Source organism: Rhincodon typus, chromosome 7 (genome assembly GCF_021869965.1).
Source record: "Rhincodon typus isolate 14 chromosome 7, sRhiTyp1.1, whole genome shotgun sequence".
NCBI lineage: Eukaryota > Metazoa > Chordata > Chondrichthyes > Orectolobiformes > Rhincodontidae > Rhincodon > Rhincodon typus.
In genome coordinates, this window is record NC_063338.1 from 31,959,704 (window position 1) to 31,983,293 (window position 23,590).

Genomic DNA, 23,590 nt, shown 5'->3' on the forward strand with positions numbered 1-23,590 from the left:
AGCAGAATAACCTAACACAGTATAGGGTTGTAAGTGTGGAAAATGCATTACTTTTGCACAATTGTATCAGAGATGCAAGTGAAACAGTCTTTCAGAGAATGTATTAAGAAGAAAATGAGGACAAAAGCTATTTTTCATAAAATAAATCTCTTACAGATGTACTCCAGATTGTTACTGACAAATGCCACCCAATAAAGCCATCAATAATAACTTGATGTGTGAGTGATTATGGAAAGTTGTGTTCCTTGTGGAAATTCTCTGTTTGTACGTGACACTACACTTGGTGCATGTGAGAAAGAAAACAGAATACAAAACTTTTGCGTTTTTATTTGTGTATTTAACACACTTGATTTGCTTCTTTTAGATAAATACTCTGCATTGCCAGCAACACTTCAAAAATAACATTTCAGATTGAAATATGGAACAATGCACTGAAAATAGATTGCTGTTAGCAAGTACATTAAACATCATCAATCTGCCATGCTTGAAAAGGCAGTCATGTCACAATGTGGAAAAATACAATTACGGTCACAGTCTGAATAGCAGTTTAAACATAAGCAGAGGCTAGTCCTGCCCTATAATGAGTAAGGCAGAAGCATAAGCAGGCTGTTTTGACTGTTGTAACAGAAATAGGTACACTTATTGAAAAGATCCATTTTATAGTGCAGCAACTCACAATGCAATTACAGCAATGGATAGAAATATATATTTTAAAATTTAAATGAACAAAAATATGCTGAAATGCTACCCATCCATCTAATACAATTCTAAGTATTCACATACACAGACACAGACAATTGCACCAAGCAAACTTAGGCAGTTCAGGTCATTCATCACAACATTAAGCATCAAATGCTACTATTAAACTGGAATCCTACACAAATACAAATGATTCATACAAAACATGGCAGAGAAAACTTTCTTGAATGCTCCAACTAGGTTATCAATTAAGAAATAACTCCAACTATATGGAAATAAAATGCAAATTTACTTTTGTACATGGTTCCACAGCCCTTGTAGCATCGTGCATTACTATCTGTACCCTTCATCAAGTTTTAAAAGGAGAAAAGAAAATCAAGTCAAATTCCCCAATAGAAATAGGATGATAAACATTCTAATTCTGCTCAATTATCTTTGGGTGTGCAGGTGTTACTTCAGATGATTAACTAGGTTAGTCTGTTCAAGTACATTGCATATGGTCCATGGAAGAAGTAGACTTTGAGGGTTCAAATGCCTTTTCCTGTTTTGTGTGATACATTTTAAAAGTTCTCCATAATAAATACTATTACAAGAAAAAATTGCATTTCCAGGTAATCATAATGATGTAAACTAACAAACTCAGCTAATGTAAACAGAAATTGCTGGAAACGCTCAGCAGGTCTGGCAGCATCTGTGAAGAGAAACCAGAGTCAACGTTTCAGATCCTTAACTCTGATTTCTCTTCACAGATGCTGCCAGATCTGCTGAGACTGTCCAGCAATTGCTGTCTTTGTAGCATCTGTAGTTCTCCCGGTTCAACTCCATTTATGCCTGTATTGTATGTAAAGCAATGTACCATGCAGTCTGGAACTATATATGCTTTTTGAAAGTTCACAGACTATTAACATGATCCAATGGAATTAGATTGTACAAAATAGTCAAGCCTTAATTCAAATAACAATCTAACAGCTCTGAAAAGCAGTAATGACAAGGGACTGCACATCTTAACTATATTTCTGAAGTACAGCACTAAGCATTACTATAAGTCATTGGACCAGTTCCAACACAAGAGAAAATTAAAAATCTTGCATTGTTACTTGAAAGAAAACTGTTCGAAAATGCCAGTAACTACTTATGTATTTGTAAAACAACTAAATTTTCAGGAATATTTATTCCAGACTTGCCGATAAGTATTCCTATTCCTGAGAAAGAATTGTGAACTTGATAGATAGTACAATATTTTTGATACTGAATCATTTACATTTGTTTGAAGCCTTTACTTACAAACAATTACAGTAATGAAACACGAAGCCTCTTCTGTTTAGTGGACCTTATAAGAGGTGGGGAAAAGTAAAAGTGAATGAAACAATATTTTAACAAGAAATTAAAAATAAGTTAATAAAATTATACTAAATGGGAAATGTCAAAGTAATAATTTACTGAAAGGCAACATAACAGTTACATAACCCATATGTAGAATCTGGACTTTTATACTTCTTGGCCATGATACTAATATTGAATGAGTTTTTAACAAATATTATACTGTTACTGTTGACTGAACTGTTGATTCACTGCTACACTTTTACACAATTGGAATAGTAGACATTTCAAAGGAGCAAGTAAAATAGCTTCTATTTGTAAAACATCTGGACAAAATCTTAATACTGAACACTAATATTCATTCACATTTTACAGGGATGCTTCAACAGGTTACTTACAGAACACACCAGCTATAATTTCCTTACATGTTTACTAAAGCTGGATATTTCCCAGTATTAATGGCCCGAGTATCTGATTGACTAAATTGCTTACTAGTATTAATAATAATTTATGACTTCGTGGCAATTTTATAATTGATTAGAAGACATATGAAATCTTAAAATTCCCATGGAGATTATTCTACCTTTCTTTGAAATTGTCATACAACTAACTCAATGCATCATGTTAACAGTCAGACCTCAGGCCCCAAACTGAATACTGGCAATCCTTTCTATTTTGCCTATAATTTTCTAAGACTACATCAAAAAAGTTCCAAGCAGAAAACACCAGAACAATTACTTGAAAAAAATACAACACTTTTACAAATCCCAAACTTCAGTTTAGTTTTGGTAATTCTGAACAAAATAACAGTTTGATAATGTTGAACTATACCATGCTGTCTAAGTTCTCTTTAGAGGGTTTTTCTTTTCCATTGTTCGAGTCCTCTGTGGGCATGTACTTGCTCTGGTATTCCTGAAGGATTGTTACAATATCATGGTGGCCAAAGTGAATTGCCTCATCTACTGGTGTATTGCCCCACCTAAAACGATTTTTAAAAAACACAAGTCAGAGAACCTGATGAGATACATCATAGGGTACTAAAGGAAGGACCAACAGAGGTTGAACTGGTAATAATCTTTCAAGAATCCTTAAATTTTGGAAAAAAATCCCAGAGGATTGGAAAACTGCCAACATAATACCTTTACTGAACAAGGGAGGAAGGGAGAAAAGCTGGTAACATCTGTTACTGGGTAGGTGTTTATTATATTGTAATATATTATAATGACCGCAACAGCACAGCATTTAGAAATACATAACATGTTCAAGCAGAGTCAGTATGCCTTCATACAGAGAAAACCACGCTTGACAAATTTACTTGTATTTTTTATTTTAATTCATTCATAGGATGTGGGCATCACTGACTGGCCAGCATTTATTACCCGTCCCTAGTTGCCCTTGAGAAGGTGGTGGTGAGCTGTCTTCTTGAACTGTTGCCTGGATATTGTCCAGATCTTGTTGCATGTAAACATGGACTGGTTCAGTGTTTATGAATGAGGAGTTTATGAATGGTTGCTGAACATTTTGCAATCATCAGCAAACATCCCCATGCCTGACCTTATGATGGACGTAAGCAACTAAAGATGGTTGGGCCTAGGACAGTACCCTGAGGAACTCCTGTAGAGCTGTCCTGGAGCTGAGATGACTGACCTCCAACAACCACAACCATTTATGTACCAGGTAGGACTCCAACCAGAGAGTTTGCCCCCGATACCCCCATTGATTCCAATTTTGCTAGGGCTCCTTGATAGCACTGTTGGTGACATCTTATGTCACTTGACTGATGATCAAGAGCTGACCAATTGGGCCACAATTAGCCAGGTTGGATTTGTCCTGCTTTTTATGTACAGGATATACACCTGGGTATCTGTATTGGAACAGCTTGGCTAGAGGAGCAGCAAGCTCTGGCTACAAGTCCTCAGTACTACTGCCAGAACACTGTCAGGGCCCATACACCTTTGCAGTATGGCAGAGCACTGATTCATTAGCCAAGGACGGGATGGTATGTGGTAATTAGCAGGAGATTTCCTTGACCATGTTTAACCTGAAGCCATGAGACTTCGTGGGATTCAGAGTTAATGTTGAGGACTCCCTGGGCAACTCCCAACTGACTAAACCATTGTGCTGCCACAACTGCCAGTGGGACAGGACATATTCAGGGATGGTGATGTCTGAGACATTGTCTGTAAAGTATGATTCCGTGAGTCTGCCTATGTTAAGATGACAGTCTGGCATGCCTGACATGTAAATCGAGGATTCCCCGCCACTTTAGTTGGCAGGGTCTCAACAACGTCTGACGCATTTCCAGCATTTGGGCCATCACCCCTGCCTCTACCAACAAGAACTACAATACAGTTCCCCAGTGCTCATTTTCCCACACCACCTGCCGCTATTTCTGCTACTGCACCACCAAACGCATCTTCACACCCTCTTCCCTGAAGGGAGTGTTCTCTCAGTAAGCCCTGTCCACTCCACTATCATCTCATCCGTCTCCTACAGCACCTTCCTGTGCAACACTTGCCCTTTTACCTCCTCTTGTCCCACTACCCAAAGCCCCAAAAAAAATCCTTCCAAAGTTGCAGTAATTGATTTGTACTTCTTTCAATCTAGTCTTCTGTAAACCACTGCTCGCAATGCTGTCTTCTCTATATCAGGGAGATAAAACACAAATTGGGTGACTGCTCTGTCAAATACCTCTGCTCGGTCCCCAAGCATAACCTTGATTTTCCAGGTACCTGCCATTTCAATACACACTCCAGCTCTCACATTCATATTTTTGTCCTAGGCCTGTTCCAGTGAAGACCAGTGTAAAATAGAGGAATAGCACTTTACAGCCTTCTCGACTCAATGGTAATTCAACAACTTTGGACCGTGAACAACGCCCCCACTTTGATTACACACCCCATTAACATCTTGTTTATGGTTTTGCTTACAGCAGAGCCAGCCAATATTCTGATATTAACACCTTTTCTGGATCTTTGTCTATTTTATAGAACCATTATGACTCCTTGTCCTTTGGTTTGCAACATCTTTTCCTGACCTAAGCTTCTGTTCTACTGGCTCCTCCTCACTTCTTCCAACAGTAATAACCTATCATTTTCACACCTCCCCCAACCCTCCCCTTCAGTTCTGAAGAAAAGACATTGGACTTGAAATGTTCACTTTGTTCCTCTCCACAGAAATTGCTGGAGAAGCTATGCAAGAAAGGCAGTTTCTAGTGGTTTTATATCAAGTTAGTGCGACTTAATTTAAAGGCTAGTCTTTGCACAATTTACTGCTTTTATGCAACTTAAATACCGTTAGATTATGACCAACTCACCTGTCTTTAGGAAATGGGTTTACTTTGCATGCTTCTAACAAAAACTGAACCACCTCCACGTGACCTATAAATCAAAACACAGCAATTACACTCTGAGCTAGATAACCTGACTCTTCAGGGCTTGTTACCTCTGCAAGTGAAAGTTACCTTCTGCAGCTGCTACATGCAGTGCTGTTCGTGAATCATAGTCTCTCTGCTCCATGTCCATGGCAGACAAAGCAAATCTGGAACAAAAATAAGGATAACTGTTTTTGATAGTTTCTTGGTCTAAAACAAAAACATTAAATTGCCTTATGTTTCTGTTTATATTAAATTAAAATAATCCACAAGATTTTATTTTAAATGCAAACTGTTAATGTATGTGGAACCTAAATGTTTTCTGGTTTCTCAGGCTGTGGTCACTTTTTCATGTGACCATCTATTCCTATAATTATTTCCACTTGGTTAATGTGGAAGAGCTAATTAACTTCATTTTATGTTAGAGGCCTTGTGAGACAGTCATTTTTATTTTGGCTTGTGGTTACTTTAGCAGTCTCATTTATTATAAAGCAACCCGATGTACATAATTAAATCTTGTTTTTGAAAAAGAACTTTCTTCTTACAAAAACACACCATCCTGAATTGGCAGTCTATTAAGTCAAGCTCATATAGAGAGAGAGAGGGCTGCAGTCTCTGAATATTATCCACAGACAGAGTGGCAGGTGTGCCATTGGCTGCAAATGAACCACAAGTTCCCTTTCAGTCAGTACAGAATGTTGGTCATTATTGGTTTGAGACAAATTCTGGGCTAATCAGAAGGCATTGCATGTATCCTCCATATTTGGAATTTTAAAATACAAGTTGAAGCTGAACAGATTAGTACATCAGCAGTTCTTACTATCTTTGAGTGAGCTACATTAGCGTGATGTTTAATCAAGTAACTGCAAAATAGGCATGTTTTAAAAATGCAATCGCATGTTTTGGGAAAGGAAAGACTATTTTAAAGTGATATTTTAAATTTGTAGTGGCGTATTGTTTCAACTGTACAAGAGAGATTGGTTATACAGCAGCAAGAGTACTATGTGCAGTTTGTGTCGCCATATCTCAGGGAAGATATTGCCACAGAGGAAGTGCAACAAAGGTTCACCCCGTGCATTTCCAGCGTGGCAAGACTGTCCCTAGAGGACAGGTTGGGTAAACTAAGCAGTGGACCCAGCACCAATCCTCATGGCACACTGCTGATCAAGGCCTCCAGTCTGAAAAACAACCCTTCACCACCACCCTCTGTCTTCTACCTTTGAGCCAGTTCTGTACTCAAATGGCTAGTTCTCCTTATGTTCCTTGTCGTCTAACCTTGCTAACCAGTCTACATGAGGAATCTTGTTGAATGCCTTACTGAAGTCCACATAGATCACATCCACCATTCTGCCCTCAATCCTCTTTGTTATTTCTTCAAAAAACTGAATCAAGTTAGTGAGACATGATTTCCCACGCACAAAACCTTGCTGACTATCCCTAATCAGTCCTTGCCTTTCCAAACACATGTAAATCCTGTCCCTCAGGATCTCCTCCAACAACTTGCCCACCACTGATATGAGGCTCACCAGTCTATTGTTCCTTGGCTTTTCCTTACCATCCACGGCTTGTTGTCATTTATATGAATAATTTGGATGTGAACATAGCAGGTATGGTTACAGATGACTCCAAAATTGGAGGTGTAGTGAACAGTGAAGAAGATTCAGAGTACAATGGGACCTTGATCAGATGGGCCAATGGGGTCAAGGAGTGGCAGATGGAGTTTAATTTAGATAAATGTGAGGTGCTGCATTTTGAAAGGCAAACCAGGGCAGGACTTATACACTTAATGGTAAGGTCCTGGGGAGTGTTGCTGAACAAAGAAACCTTGGAGTGCAGGTTCATAGTTCCTTGAAAGTGGAGTAACAGGTAGATAGGATAGTGAAGAAGGCATTTGGTATGCTTGCCTTTACTGGTCAGTGCATTGAGTGTAGGAGTTGGGAAGTCATGTTGCAGCTGTACAGGACATTGGTTAGGCCACTTTTGGAATACTGCATGCAATTCTGATCTCCCTGCTATAGGATGTTGCAAAACTTGAAAGGGCTCTGAAAAGATTTGCAAGGATGTTGCCAGGTTTAGAGGGTTTGAGCTATAGGGAGAGGCTGAATAGGCTGGGACTATTTTCGCTGAAGCATCGGAGGCTGAGGGGTGACCTTAATAGAGGTTTATAAAATCATGAGGGGCATGGATACGATGAATAGACAAGGTCTTTTCCCGGGGGTAAGGGAGTCCAAAACTAGAGGGCATAAGTTTAAGGTGAGAGGGGAAAGATTTAAAAGGGACCTAAGGAGCAACATTTTCATGCAGAGGTGGTGCATATATGGAACAAGATGCCAGAGGAAGTGGTGGAGGCTGGTACAATTATAAAATTTAAAAAGCATCTGGATGGGTACATGAATAGGAAGGATTTAGAGGGATATGTGCCGAATGGGACTAGATTTATTTAGGATATCTGACCACTATGGATGAGTTGGACTGAAAGGTCTGTTTCCATGCTGTACAGCTCTATGTCTCTATGCTTGTATTCTATCGAGTTTGAGGGGTGATCTCATTGAAAACCTACAAAATAGGATAGACAGAGTGGATACAGGTAAGAGTTTGTCCTGAATAGAGTCTAAAACCCGGGGGCACAATTTAAAAATAAGGGGATAGCTCTAAGGTCCAAAATGATGATAAGTTATTTTATTGAGAGTTGTGAACCTTTGCACTTCTCTACCACAGTTGACTATGGAGACTCAGTCTTTGAATATGTTTAAGGTAAAGATCAATAGATTTCTGATTACCATTGGCATATAGAGTTGTGTGGATGGGGCGAATAAAAGACAGTGAAGTCTGTGATCAGTCATGATTGTACTGGAACAGGCTTGATGGGTTGAATAGTCTACTAGGATTGGGATTTCAAGACGAGGGGGCACATGTTTAAGGTGACAGGAGAAAGATTTTTAAAATAATGAGGGGCAATTTTTTTTTGTTCACACAGAGGATGGTTTACTTATGGAATAGTCTTCCTGAGGAAATGGTGAATGTGGGTACAATTACAATGTTTGAAAGACATTTGGATAACTAGATGAATAGGAAAGGTTTGGAGGGATATTAGCCAGCAGCAGACAGGTGGGAATAGTTCAGTTTGGCATCATGTTTGGCATGGAGTGGTTGGACTGAAGGATCTGTTTCCATGCTGTATGACACTATGCTCCTACGTATGTCAGAATATTTTGTAAATACAGCACATGATACTCCAGCATTAAGAGATTAAAGTTACACTGCAGAAATTCATAGCTTTCAAATTACAATATTTGTAACTCACAATCAGCATTTTATTTTCTCAGTTATGACAGACTTGGTAAAAGAATAGAGCCAAAAACAAATGGATAGAGCTATGAATAAAAGATTTCAACAAATGAGAAAGTAGAAAAATACTCAACAAGGTTACAATGGTTTTAGTACACTAACAGCTCATTACATTCAACCATATCCACTTACAATGCTTAAGAAAACAACTTTTCACAAATACAGTAACTAAAATAGCACCAAAACATGAAGCTTAAAATTACACTCAAAGTGTGACCTCAACAGACAGGAACTACAGTTATTCAGTGATAGCATTTATTGCTATGGCAAACAAAACTCAATGTCTGCTATAATTCTCTTTAATCTACTGTAATCAGTGGGCCAAAATTGTTAATACAGTTGCAGTTCTACAGCTTAGCAGTTACATTGATTTGTGACCAAGAGACTGGATTTTGTAATAGCTCTTTGGTAATGATAATAATAACTGATTTATTAAATCCTTTTTTTGTTCTTCAACTGTCAACTGAGATTGGTTATTCACAAAGGGAAGGCTGAACATGCACAGAATTCAACAATTCTAGACAGAAGTAGTGGGTTTTCTGCCTATTGCGGATACTGAAAACTTATAGAATTTTGGGCTGTATTATACTGACAAAATAATTTAACATTCAGATTATTTTATAGAGGCATTTGCAAAAACAAGTCCATGCACTATTTCTATTTGGCTAAACACGACATGTAGCCTCATTTGTGAAGTAATCTTTGAAACTCTAAATATTACCTTCTGAGTGCAGACACATCTCCAGTATAAGCAGCAAAAAGAAGGTTGATCACGGACTTCACCTAAAAAAAAATATGGAAAATCACACAAAAAACAGGTTTTTATTTATATTTGCTTCACTACTGATTCATGCTTTTAAATATGCCCCATTTATTAAAATACTATGTACAGAGGAAGAGAAACCATAATGCCTTAGTTTCTGCCATTTTTAAAACTTGAGGATCTAGGTACTTAGTATAAGTTATAAATAGGATATATCATTCAGCCCCTCAAGATAGTTTCACTATTGTGTTCACAGTTGATTTGTATCTTGAAATCTTTTATTGTTGTCAATTTATTTCTCACCTCTGAAAAGTTTTCTGTACTTAAGTCTGAAGTCTTGATTTAAGATTCTCCTTTTCAAACATAGTATCAGAACGCAATCATTATTACCACTAATTATGCAATTCTCCTTCATCAGATTGTTAAATAATAATGGTTTTGTACTCAACACTAAATCCAATATACTATATTCCTTTGACACTTAAAATGTGCAGAAGTAAATTGTCTTTACCATTTCAGCTTTTCCAGCCTGTCTGTATGTTTAAATTTTCCATGATAACCACCTTTTTTGCTATTTGCTTCCCTGATCTCTGTATTAATACACCCTCATTATTTCTATCAGAACATTTGTAGACAATTCATACCAGGGTCTTTTTGTCCTTTACTGATCCTTAATTCTACCCATACTGTTTCCACCATTTACACATTCTTGCTGAAATCACATCTTTCAATTGTGATCATTGTATCTATCAACATTGTTACATCCTTTTCTTTCACAACTTCATTGCCCTTTATAAAAATCCTATAATATGAATATTTACCAATCAGATTTTAGTTGTAATATTGTATATATTCAACTAATAGTAAATCCTGTGCACGTCATCTCCTGACTTTTAGCCAAAAGAATCCAAACTCTTTATACTCACTACCCACTCACCCTGTGAATCTGCTCATTGGTAAAATCATAGACAGAATAGAACACAATTGAAGGCTGCTGTTTAGCTCCTTGTGTCTGTGCACATCGACAGGCAATGTCAAGTCTACTATCTCACTGGGACCACTGCATTTTAGTCAATTCCACTCACTAATACAGCAACATGGCATCAGGAAGTAATGGCAGTTACAATAATATACTTTTTGACTTATTTTGCACGTTTAGGGGCAATTTTAGTGGGAACAGTGTCCAGTCTGGCAACCGTAAAAGAGTGAGATGATGGTAGAGGTTGGATTCCGACTCATCTAAAAACATGTAAAAGCCAACTGCCTACTATTTGGCTAAAATTTTAGTTTTAGAACCTCAACTTTTACACAGGTATAGACGATAGCTAGTACATTATCGTTAAGTTAGATTTGTCTGTCCAGTTCACTTGTTTTATCTATTATGCTACATAGATATGCAACCAGAAGTCTTTCATCTCTAATTGTTCCCATCCTGCCCATGTCACACTGTTCTTTTCCCTTCACTTTCGGACTGGACATCAATTTACCTCCTCCTACATAATTTCATGACTTATTGGCCATTTTTTTGGAAGCACTATTGTATTATAACAAAATTAATAACCATTAGAACCAAAATAATTGTCCAGCTCTAATAAACTCAATCAGCACTACTATATATTAATGCTCCATGATGGAAGCTAAAATCATGCTGTGAACATTAATCTGATATATCAGAGAAATTAGTTAAATGGAACAGCAAATAGTTTGCAGAACCCTCCACGATAGCAGTGACAGATATAAACAGATTAGGATACTCTGACAGCAAAAGCTGCAGTTTTAGGTTTAATGAGAAACAATGCTATAAAATCAACCAAATGGATTTGAGATTGTTCTTTGTACGTTACACAAGAAATACAGCAGAAAAGCAAAAGGGCCCTTCAAGCCTGTTCTATCATTCAATATTATCAACCCTAATGTTATGCCTCATCTCCACTTTCCTGCCCACCCCCCACAGCCTTTGATTCCGAGTCACAAAAAAAAATCTGAGTCATGTAATTAACAACGACCATGACAACCCTGAGTGAAGAAATTTCTCCTTATCTCAGTCTCAGGATGTGCAATTGATCACTTAGGACTATCTCCATAAATTGCTGGTGGAAACATTTGAATGTCTATCAAGCCCATTCAGAATCTGGTCTATTCCAATGAGGTCATCACTCATTGTTTTAAACTCGAGTGTACATGCCTAACTCACTCAGGTTCTGACCACAGGAACATGTTCCCATTTTGGAACATTTGCTAAAATGCAAGGACATGTTAAATCTTGTGTAAGTGACTCAAAATATTTGTGCAATTTATTTGCACTTTTTATTTTCCATTAAGTGCACGGTGTTTGCTCCCTCCAATGGGAAAACAAATACAGTTTGAGTGATCACTTTGCAAATCACCTGCATTCAGTCCGCAAGCATACTCTCGAGCTTCCAGTTGCTAGCCTTTTTAAGTTACTGCTTTGCAGTCAAGCTCAAATTTCTGTCCTCAGCCTACCAGAATTTTACAATGAAGCTGAATGCAGGCTCAAGAAACAGCACCTCATCTTCAGATAATATTTTGAGTCCAGAGGGTGTAAAGCATCTTGAGTTCAACAATGTCAGACCATGACACCTGTCTGCAAATAGACACATGAGTGCTGGAGAAACTCAGCAGGCTGGCAGCATAATTGGAGAGAGAAACCGAGTTAACATTTTGAGTTCCAAGACTTGGACTCAAAACATCAAATATTTCTCTCACCACTGATGCTGCCAGACTTGCTGAGATTCTCCAGAACACTTTTTTTGAATTCAGATCTCCAGCATTCACAGTATTTTGCTTTTGTGTAGTACATATCTCAAAACAATCTTTGTTCCCCAGATCAACTCTATTTATTTTGCCACATGCTGGTCTTAGTCTTGTTTTACCTGCTTTTGCTTTTGGACATAGCTGTTCATTATTCTGTCACATACTCTGGAAAAATGCTTTGTTTCCTTACTACAACGACTAACTCTCCCTTTGTCTCTAAATAAGCAAAACACATCAGCTCTTAACCAAGGCAACAGCAGAGTAGGTGGAATCTACAGGGTTGGGTAGGGAAAGAAGAAACTGAACAAAATTGAAGTTCAGAACTAGTTGGGAAATTGTGCTATTCACAACCAATCCTAAAAACCTAACTAACTGTATTTAGTGCCCCTTTAAATTCAGCTTCCAGTCGAGTCAGTTTGTGAAGGCGATGTTGTTAAATTTTACAATATGGATTTGGTGCCAAGTGAGATCAGTGAAGAGGGTGAGGATTTTCTCTGCACCTCAGAAGTTAAATAAGAATTATTCTTTAGAAGTGGTCGGGTAAAGCTCAACTGTTTTTGCCCCATGGAAATTCACTCCAGAGATTTCCTTAATTCATAATAATGCATTGCTGGGAAATAACTTTCCAGAATAGGCTGAATTTAGACAGCTGCATCACATTTTTAACATAATATAAAGTTATACACTAGTTACATCAAATGCAAATTAATTCAATACATAATTATCTGTGCTTGTACTTCTTTTCTGCCCTGACACAAATCTATGAAGATTCTTTCATCCCATGATATGCACAAATGTAATATTGAAAACAAATGATCACAAATTCCAGAGATAGTAGGAACTGCAGATGCTGGAGAATGAGATAACAAGGTGTAGAGCTGGATGAACACAGCAGGCCAAGCAGCATCAGAGGAGCAGGAAGGCTGACGTTTCGGGCCTAGACCCTTCTTCAGAAATGGGGGAGGGGAAGGGGGTTCTGAAATAAATAGGGAGAGAGGGGGAGGCCGATAGAAGATGGATAGGAGGAGAAGATAGGTGGAGAGGAGACAGACAGGTCCAAGAGGCGGGGATGAAGCCAGTAAAGGTGAGTGTAGGTGGGGAGGTAGGGAGGAGATAGGTCAATCCAGGGAAGACGGACAGGTCAAGGGGGCGGGATGAGGTTAGTAGGTAGGAGATGGGGGTGGGGCTTGAGGTGGGAGGAGGGGATAGGTGGGAGGAAGGACAGGTTAGGGAGGCAGGGACAAGCTGGGCTGGTTTTGCGATGCGGTAGGGGGAGGGGAGATTTTGAAGCTTGTGAAATCCACATTGATACCATTGGGCTGCAGGGTTCCCAAGCGGAATACGAGTTGCTGTTCCTGCAACCTTCGGGTAGCATCGTTGTGGCACTGCAGGAGGCCCAGGGTGGACATGTCGTCTGAGGAATGGGAGGCGGAGTTGAAATGGTTCGCGACTGGGAGGTGCAGTTGTTTAGTGCGAACCGAGCGTAAGTGTTCTGCAAAGCCGTCCCCAAGCCTCTGCTTGGTTTCCCCGATGTAAAGGAGGCCACAATGGGAACAGCGGATACAGTATACCACATTTGCATATGTGCAGGTGAACATCTGCTTTATGTGGAAAGTCTTCTTGGGGCCTGGGATGGGGGTGAGGGGGGAGGTGTAGGGGCAGGTGTAGCACTTCCTGCGGTTGCAGGAAAAAGTGCCGGGTGTGGTGGGGCTGGAGGGGAGTGTGGAGCGGACAAGGCAGTCACGGAGAGAGTGGTCCCTCCGGAAAGCAGATAAGGGTGGGGAGGGAAAAATGTCTCTGGTTGTGGGGTTGGATTGCAGATGGCGGAAGTGTCGGAGAATGATGCGTTGGATCTGGAAGTTGGTGGGGTGGTACGTGAGGACGAGGGGGATTCTGTTTTGGTTGTTATTGCGGGGAGGGGATGTGAGGGATGAGTTGCGGGAAATGCGGGAGACACGGTCGAGGGCGTCCTCGACCACTGGTGGGGGGTGGGGCGGGGGCGGTGGGTTTGCTGTCCTTGAAAAACGAGGACGTCCGAGATGTACGGGAGTGGAATGCCTCATCCTGGGAGCAGATGCGGCGGAGGTGAAGGAATTGGGAATAGGGGTGGCATTTTTGCAGGAAGGTGGGTGGGAGGAGGTGTATTCTAGGTAGCTGTGAGAGTCGGTGGGATTGAAATGGATGTCGGTTTCTAGGTGGTTGCCCGATATGGAGACAGAGAGGTCCAGGAAGGTGAGAGAGGTGTTAGAGATGGTCCAGGTGAACTTAAGTTTGGGGTGGAAGGTGTTGGTGAAGTGGATGAACTACTCGAGCTCCTCATGGGAGCACGAGGCGGCGTTGATACAGTCATCAATGTAACGGAGGAAGAGGTGGGGTTTAGGGCCGGTGTAGGTACGGAGGAGGGATTGTTCCACGTAAACTACAAAGAGGCAGGCATAGCTTGGGCCCATGTGGGTACCCATGGCCACCCCCTTTGTAGGGAGTGGGAGGAATTGAAAGAGAAGTTGTTGAGGGTGAGGACGAGTTCGGCTAAGCGGATGAGGGTGTCAGTGGAGGGGGACTGGTTGGGCCTGTGGGACAGGAAGAAGCGGAGGGCCTTTAGGCCATCTGTATGGGGAATGCAGGTGTATAGGGACTGGACGTCCATGGTAAGGATGAGGTGTTGGAGACCGGGGAATTGGAAGTTCTGGAGGAGGTGGAGGGCGTGGGTTGTGTCACGGACGTAGGTAGGGAGTTCCAGTTTGGTTTTGGTCTACACTGCTCTGAGAACAAATCAAAAGTTAAACAAACATTTCAAAAAAAAAAAAGATAATTCTTGATTCATCGTTCATTAAGATTTGTAACTGGAGCAATTTCACATTAAACTTTTCTTTAAAACTGCTGCAATTGTTATCTGTTTCACCCTTACATCATGAATGTCAAGTATGCTAACCCATTAGTGAAAAAAACAGATCGAATATCATTTCGTAAGAATTAATTTGCTAGGCCAGTTCGAACCATAATTGTCCACCCCCTTAACTTAAAATGGCTTTTATTCTCCCTGTACTGGATATTTGCACAGCATGAAATTTTAATTTGATTTTTCAGCCCTTCATATTCTGATAAGGCAGCTAAAATCTGTAAAACAAAAACACAGTGTCATGGACATGAAGAAGCTGATCCACTCTAAGATCAGATATGCTGGTTGCTGCTCCAGTGATTTTACGTTGACAGGCAAAATGCATTAATTTAACACTAATTAATTTGAGAGTTACAGAATGTTCATGTAGCCTAATTTACCAGTAATTGCAAAACACCATTCACATGGAATCCTCTGAAACAATGGAAGGGAATGCTGCAACAATATTCCGTCTTGGATTCATAACCAATGGCTTGTTCCCTTCCCTACCTCACAATCCGCTTACCATCTGTACCTGTGGGAGACAGAGTCACATCCATTCACTCCTGCCCTAAAGCTCTGCCCTAGTTCCTCAATGATTAAATCAATTTCAAATGCGAGGTGAGAAGGAAACTTTTTCACACAGCGAGTAACCAAGGTATGGAATACGCTGCCTGGGAGTGTGGTGCAGGCGGGTTCAGTTGAAGCATTCAAGAAGATATTGAATGACTATATGGATAGAAATAAAGTGCAAAGGTATTGGGAAAAAGCAGGGGATTGGTGTTAGGTAATTATGCACATTTGAAGAGCTAGTGCAGACATGACAGGATGAATGGCCTTGTTCTGTATAGTAACACTTCTGTGATTCTGTGAAGAACTCTGGATGACCCCTACTATCAATTTAGGTTTCCCTGCCATACACTGGGCTACTAAAGCAAGCCCTAGTATTAAAAAACAAAGGTAATCAGTCTGTCCAGGTGTGTGGCTATTAACACTCAATTAAAAGTTAAACATTTTAATCTTCCCATTTTTCACAATTATCTTTCTAGTATTAAACTGTTTTGATTTTTATTGTGAGTTCACTATTTTATGTACTCACACACTCTCACATGCACATAGATGATTAAGATACCTGTGACAGTAGGTGAGGAGAAAGGGTACAGGATGGGATGAGAGCCCTGTGACACTTGGCGATGGAGGAGGACGGTGAAGAAAGAGACATGAGAGAGCAGTGGGCTGGGATGGGGGGAAACACTGTTTAATGCAGCATTTTAAAAGAAAAAAGAACCCACCTTTCCATTGGATTTTCATGCCTTCAGGATTGGACAGTGTGGTCATGCCCACTATTAAAACTTACTGTAATGATTTAAAAGGCCTCACAGCTGTTAGCGATCATTGCAAGCTCTGCAGCAGCCACTGGTGACCTCAGTTTCTCTCTTTCAAATGTTCTATATGGCAAATTCAAGGCTTGCAGCTCGTTCCATAAAGAAATTCCTTGATCTAGTGATTACTATTAAGTTTCCCTTGTTTGGGCCCACCGAAGTAGAGAATTTCTCCAAACCCACCCAATAAAATATTTTAATGATGGAAACAAAATTGCGAGCCTGCAGGAAATCTAAAATAAAAAGACAGTGCTGGAAATATTCAGCAGATGTGACTGTATTGCTGCAGACAAATAGTCATTTCAGCTTCAAGGTGAAGATCCACTTCATACATCTGATGAAGGACAAGAGGAGATGCAACAGGCCTGCCAACAGTGTCTTTCCTCAGCTGCATGCCACTGCATAGGGCAATGAGTAAGGACATGGATTCAGCTGGAAAAAGATTAGAACCTCCAAAAGCAGAGGTCAGGTCTTTTGACATGTCAGGGCATCCTTCACCTTTCATGATAAATCACTGCTAAAGTCAGCCTTGTCCTGGAAAGAGACTTCCTACAACTGAGCGCGTGTTATGCAACATAATTCACAGTTTGCAAGCTGTTATCTGCACTAATCGTACTTTCAAAACTTCTAATTCTTGTCTTTCAAATAAAAAAGGATGCCAAGTGGAAATACTAGCTAAAACATCAGGTTTCAGGTCAAGCAGAGATGTAATCCTGGGGCAGGCATACTGGTAATGTCACTGGACTAATAATCCAGAACCCAGGTTAACATTGAGGAGATAGTAAGAACTGCAGGTGCTGGAGTCAAAGATAATACAATGTACAGCTGGAGGAACACAGCAGGCCAGGCAGCATCAGAGGAGCAGGAAAGTTGACCCTGAAGAAGGGTCCTGACCCAAAACATCAGCTTTCCTGCTCCGCTGTGTTCCTCCAGCCCCACACTGTGTTATCTCTAATATTCTGAGGACATGGGTTTGAATCTGACCATGGCAAATCATGAAATCAAAAATCAAAAAAAATCTGAAGTTGATCCAATGGTAACCATGTAATTACAGTTGATTGTCATTTAAAACAAAAATCTGGTTCCCTTATGACTTCATGTTCAATGACCTGCCATTCTTATCTGGACTGGCCTCCATGCAATTCCAGACATACAGCAATGTAGTTAACTCTTAAATTCCTGCTTAGCTATTAGGGATGGGCCATGATGGCTTAAAATAGTTTAAAACCTCACTGTAAAATTATCCTTAGAAGAAACCAGACTGCGTTGTACCTTTGTTAGGCCCAGTCAAGTTTTTATTGTCCTAAAAAGCTGAGAGGGTGGAAGTCAGGCAGATTGGCAGTTTTTTTTTTTTTTTTTTAAAAAATGATGATTCTTCATGGGATGTGAATGTTGCTGGCTGGACAAATATTTATTGTCCATCCATAACTGGCCCCTGATGAGCAGATTGGTAGGGCCATTTCAGAGGGCAGTTAGGAATCAACAAAAGTGCTTGGGTCTGGATTCACATGTAGGCCATTAAAGGTAAGTAAGGATGCCAGATTTCCCTCGCAAACAATTCATAAGAAGCACTAAAATGAAAGTAAAATAACATTTGTACTGAACGAGAGGAGAATGCTGATTAGTTGGCAAGTAAACTTTGACTGATTGGAGGCATTTCTATGGAGAATGCACCAGTTAACGATGCTGACATTTAACTGCAACGCTTTGCTTGTATTTGAAACTAAGCAGGTTGACTGTGATTGAGCAAAGCATTGCTCAAGCCATAGAATAGCTGTCAGCTGTTTTGTTTTATTCAAATATTCACATTGTGAATACACATCCTTTCTGTCTGAATAGTGATATGCAGCTTGCAGTACAGTGCCACACTGTGAGCCCAACTGACAATCTTAAATTGGTTGTTAGTGTAATTCTTCACAAACCCAGGATGATTTTGCAAACTTGTCCAACAACATTGGTACTTTGGTATCTCGGGAACTCTGATGTGTAGAAGACAAACAGCTTTATCAAAATGGGTCTTTCTTCAGCAATACCCAAGTTTAGTTCTCATAGACTTTGGCCTCCAGAGATTATAATTGTCATTGGCCAAGTTGGTACAGGTCACTTATTTTGATCTTTTCTCTTACTAGAAGAAAAACAGAGAGTTATCAATTTCAATGGTTTGTGCAGATAGTAAGGGAGGGCATTTGTGGAGACTGACCACCTGTTGGCTGAGAGATGCCTGGACAGACAGAGAGAAAATGATCAGAGTTGCAGGGTCTGTTGTTTGTAGGAGTGCTGAGCAGGACAACGATAGCAAACTCAACAATTAACCTTATGATATTATGCCACTCATCTTTCCTGTCCTCCTGAGGTCCTCAATCCTCACCTTCAGTATGTTACAAGCACACTCTTGCTACGAACCTACTCAGCCACTTTCATCCAAGCCCTTTCCTCTTATTGTTATCAGTGCTGCACCCTCAAATAGTTAAGTGCAGATGAGCCACTCCAACCAATGCCAAAATTCTTCATTTCATAGACGAGTGCACCTTGCTGATTGGCTGGGGACCCGGAGACAGGCTGCTAATAGAGTCTTTGCAAAGCCCACTCCCTTTACCTTGTGGGTACTTACTAGTGGTTGCTTCAATTGGCCAGGATCTGAGATAATAAACTCCCTTCAATGGGTAAAAATGGAGTTTGTACAAGATGTAAAAATCCTATGTCTCTTCATTTGCTTTGCGTCAAATTATTTTTAAGTAATTGGAGCTTTCCATTATTTCGATAATAATTTTTACTCCAAGTTACTTAACATATTCTACAAGTATATCCTACGCTTCCTTTCAAAAATATGGAGGATTGTAGCATATCCCTAAATTGATACTTTCCTGTTGTTATTTTATGTAAAAATAATTATCTAAGAAACACGCAGTTTTCATATCATTAGCACAATTTAATTATTCTGGACAATTTAATTATTTATTGCAATCTTTAACCTAAAGCACAAAACATGATCAAATCAAGATCTAACTTGTCAAAACCTTGCTCATTTGTTGTTTTCTGATAGTAGATGTAAAATGTATTTCAAGTTAAATTTAAAATCTGGTAATAAAAATTGGATTTAAAATGACAGACTAGTTTCATGAATCATTCAAAATATCTCATCTTCTCTTATATATTATTTTAGATCCCTGAGAACAGGTCAACTACTTTGCCATTTTGCCAAAAAGTGATACCTAAAAAATGGTGAGATAACAAGGTGTAGAGCTGGATGAACACAGCAGGCCAAGCAGCAGGAGGAGCAGGAAAGCTGACGTTTCGAGTCTGGGCCCTTCTTCAGAAATTTCTGAATCTTCGTTTCTGAAGAAGGGTCCAGACCAGAAATGTCAGCTTTCCTGCTCCTCTGATGCTGCCTGGCCTGCTGTGTTCATCCAGCTCCACACCTTGTTATCTCAGATTCTCCAGTATCGGCAGTTCCTACTATCTCTGAGTGACCTAAAAAAATGGTGACTTGTCAAACTATCCTTCCTTAGAAGGCCTCTTGCCTCCCCTAAACACATCTTAAAACAGCTTCACCTTGATTGGCAAGTCACCCAAGCAATATTGCATTTGGCACAAATTATCAGGCTTAGCAGAGACCAAACGTTATTTGAACATCAACTCGGAAATTCTGTAATACATACATATAAATTTTCCCAATTGCTTTCAAAAGTCTAACTACAGACCAACTTAATAACAAACGAATTAACCACTAACCTAATTTCTTCTCCTCCACTACACTTCACAGATCTCTACACTACCCAAAATTTTCAAAGATTTGACAAATAGTTTATCACACAGTTTCTGTCAATATTGCTCGAGTTAGTTAACAGTAGTAAAGTGGAGCATGAAATAATTCACCCATTCCTTATCTATTTCCAGTAATCATTCTTTCACGTCTGTTGCCCCTTTAAATTTCCACGATCTCTCAAAGTGGAGAATGATGTCCACAAATCCATATCTGACCTTCAAAAGTAACAATCCACCACATTCCCCAAGACAACTGCTGTTGTTTTTAGGCAAAGCTTGAAAGGTGTCTCACTGTACTGCAGCGATGATCACACTGATGCAATTTACTGACTCAACATAACAAGGCGTTCTCGTTAGAATTGACACCAGCCTCGGACTCTTCATACAGCAAAAAGCTAATTAACTAATGGACACCAATTTGATGAGTATATTTAAGAACGAAAGAGACTATTTATTTACATTCAAACTGAAAAACTGCTAGTCAATAGCTATGGTTTAAACTTAGGCTGAGGCACAATTCTGACACAATAACAAGAACCCATTAAATACATTTGATGGTTTAAGTGCAAAACTGTCATTAAGGGTTACTAAATTACTTCACTACTTAAGCACTTAGACATATTGATGCAAACGTGTCAAACACATTGTGCTTGCTTAACAAAAATGCCTGGATGAAAAACAACTTGCTTCCAAATGAAAGATCTCGATTACAAAGTGGATCTTTGAATCAACATTTGCGTCTTGCAATTACATGTGGAAAAGCCTACACTAAGCTATAACAAGAAATGTTTATTTTTTTAAAATAACACAGCTGATGGATTTTAAACGTGACTGGCCAACAAATATTAAAATATTGCACAATGATTGCCTCATTTAGCATTTTATAGATCAAGGAACATAGGCAAGTATCAATTAATCTCTTTCTCCAGTATACTCCAGACAGACTGTGCTACATTATCATGGTGTGCAGTGCTCTGCACAAATGGAATAGGCAAAGAGGGAATGTGATAGATGCCGACAAATTAAAGTTATAGGAACAGTCTTCTTTTGAGGAGGACAACATTGCGAAAAGGACATTGCTAAGGCATACAAAACTACAGGCCATGTGCTTGAAGATGGGATTAGAATTGTTAGATGCTTGTTTTTGATCAGCATACACTCATGCCTCTTGAATAACAGACTTCCATTACCAGGTTGCTTAGCAGGCTGGGCAGAGTAGCAACAATAAATCTATTACAACTTATGTACTCACATAATAAGATAGCTTGGCTTAGTTGATAGAACTTCTGCCTTGGTTATATATGATCATAAATATTAAAGCAATAGTAATATTTAATTAATTTATTTAATAATTAATTAGAGTCCTGAAACGTAAACTCTTTTTTCCCTTCACAGTCCTGCTGAGCTTTTCCAGCAACTTTGTTTTTGTTCCTGAGGAATACTTAGTTGTTGGTGATGCCATCTGTCATGTGTCTTGTCAAAGTCATGTCTGTATTTTAAAATAGGCATACGAGGATAATCTGGTACTATTCAAAAAGTGCCCTAAACATCCTCCTTCCATTTCCACCCACCTCCTCCGACTCCCCAATATTAGTTTGAGTAACCATTTACCTGACTTGTGGGATTTCATTTGTTATAGACAGTTCAACAGAATCCCAAGTTAGTTGGAAAATGATGATTCACCCTGAAAATTGGAAAAATACCCATCCAAACCAGACACTGATCCATTCACAGAGAAGTAGCGAAGTCTTTGGTTTTTGGCCCTGTACCATGCTGTTAGCTACTAGTAGTGCCCTAGCATTCCCAAGATTTATAATGCTAGTGTGGAGGAAAAGGAAATCACAGTTCTCACTGATGCGAGAAATGGTGAGAAAAATTCCAGCTCCATCTTGATAACCTCCTAGCCTCTTCCTGGAGTTTTCATACAATTGAACTTGGGTATCCTTAGTTTCAGAAAACCCCTTCAGTATTTTAATAAAACACTTTTGCTCTGGAACTTTTAAACTAAACTCCTTGCACTGAGGTAATGTCCTTCTTAAAAGTCCTAAACTAGCTCCCTTTCTCAGAAGAGACTGTTTTACACATCCAGGTTCGGCCAGGACTTCTGCAAACAAATCCAAAGCTGAGTGATCTCCCCAAACCAGAACAAAACATAATCGTGACCGTCAAACTAAAAGCCTAATGACTGCAATGTTTATTTTGTTCTCTGGTAAATTTTCCCAATGCAAGATAACTCCATTACTCTCCAGGAAATCTCTCTCTAATACTGTTCCTAAAACAAAAAAATTTCAAAAATACTAAAGTTAATCACGAAACCCCTTCGGACACATAAAATCCAAAACAAGTGATACTAAAATATGCATTGTATATACAGAAAATTTATATATGTAGACCATCCATAACATTGTTCATGTGACACCCACAAAGAGACATGTGACCCCAATACCATTTTCCAGCTCTACTCATGAACGCCTTGTAGGTTATGCCATGTAGAGGATCTTGACAGCATTTCTGCTTCCATGACCCTTTCAAGCAATGAGTTCCAGAACCTCATCTCCTTTGCGTCAACGATTGCAACACAAATCCTCTCCAAAGTCTCCTACCTCAATCTAATGTCTGCTGAACTAAGAGTGATATGCTATGTTCCAAAGAAAATAATCCCTGCCTATTCCAGATCAACTGTAATATGGGAAAATGGAAAGTTGATTACTTTGGCAGGAAGAATAAAAAGCACAACAACATACAGAGTGACCACTTTATTATTGAACATAACAGTAAGAATGCTGTGCTTCAGTTACACAAAAGCATTGATGAGATCACATCTCAAATACCATGCATAGTTTTGATCACCTTATTTAAGGAAGGATAAAAATGCAGTGGAAGCATTTCAGGGTAGTTTACTACAATGATACCTGAAAATGAGCGAGTTGTTTTATGAGAACAAACTGTACAGATTAGGCTGGTTTCCACTGGAGTTTAGAAGACTGAAGGTTACTTGAATAAAGTGTATAAGATCCTGACGGGACTTGACAAGATGTTGGTGGAAGGCATGTTTCCTCTTGTGGGTCAGTCCAGAACTAGCACTTATTCTTTCAGGGCAGATTTTAGGAGATTTTTTTTTTTCCTCAGGAGGGTTGCATTACTTAAGAATTCTGAGCCTCAGAGGATGGTAGAGACAAGGTCATTAAAAGCCAAAAAGGCTTCTTCTCCTATCTTATTCTCTAGATAAGAGGACCTGAAAGTCTATCCTATATTATGGCTACACAACTTAAACAACTACCTTGCAC

At 39.5% G+C, this 23,590-nt stretch overlaps 1 protein-coding gene across 1 annotated transcript in view; it reads right to left on the bottom strand.

The window, feature by feature from the left end:
* Window positions 1-315: 315 nt before the first annotated feature.
* Window positions 316-23,590, bottom strand: part of glsb (glutaminase b) — a 57,117-nt gene continuing 33,842 nt past the window's right edge. Inside the window, exons 8-12 of the mRNA XM_048599199.1 lie at window positions 9,462-9,523; window positions 5,483-5,559; window positions 5,336-5,399; window positions 2,851-2,998; window positions 316-2,029 (exon numbers count right to left, since the gene is read on the bottom strand). Coding sequence (XP_048455156.1) covers window positions 2,021-2,029; window positions 2,851-2,998; window positions 5,336-5,399; window positions 5,483-5,559; window positions 9,462-9,523 — 360 coding nt within the window. The 3' untranslated portion in view covers window positions 316-2,020. The remainder of the gene's footprint in view (window positions 2,030-2,850; window positions 2,999-5,335; window positions 5,400-5,482; window positions 5,560-9,461; window positions 9,524-23,590) is intronic.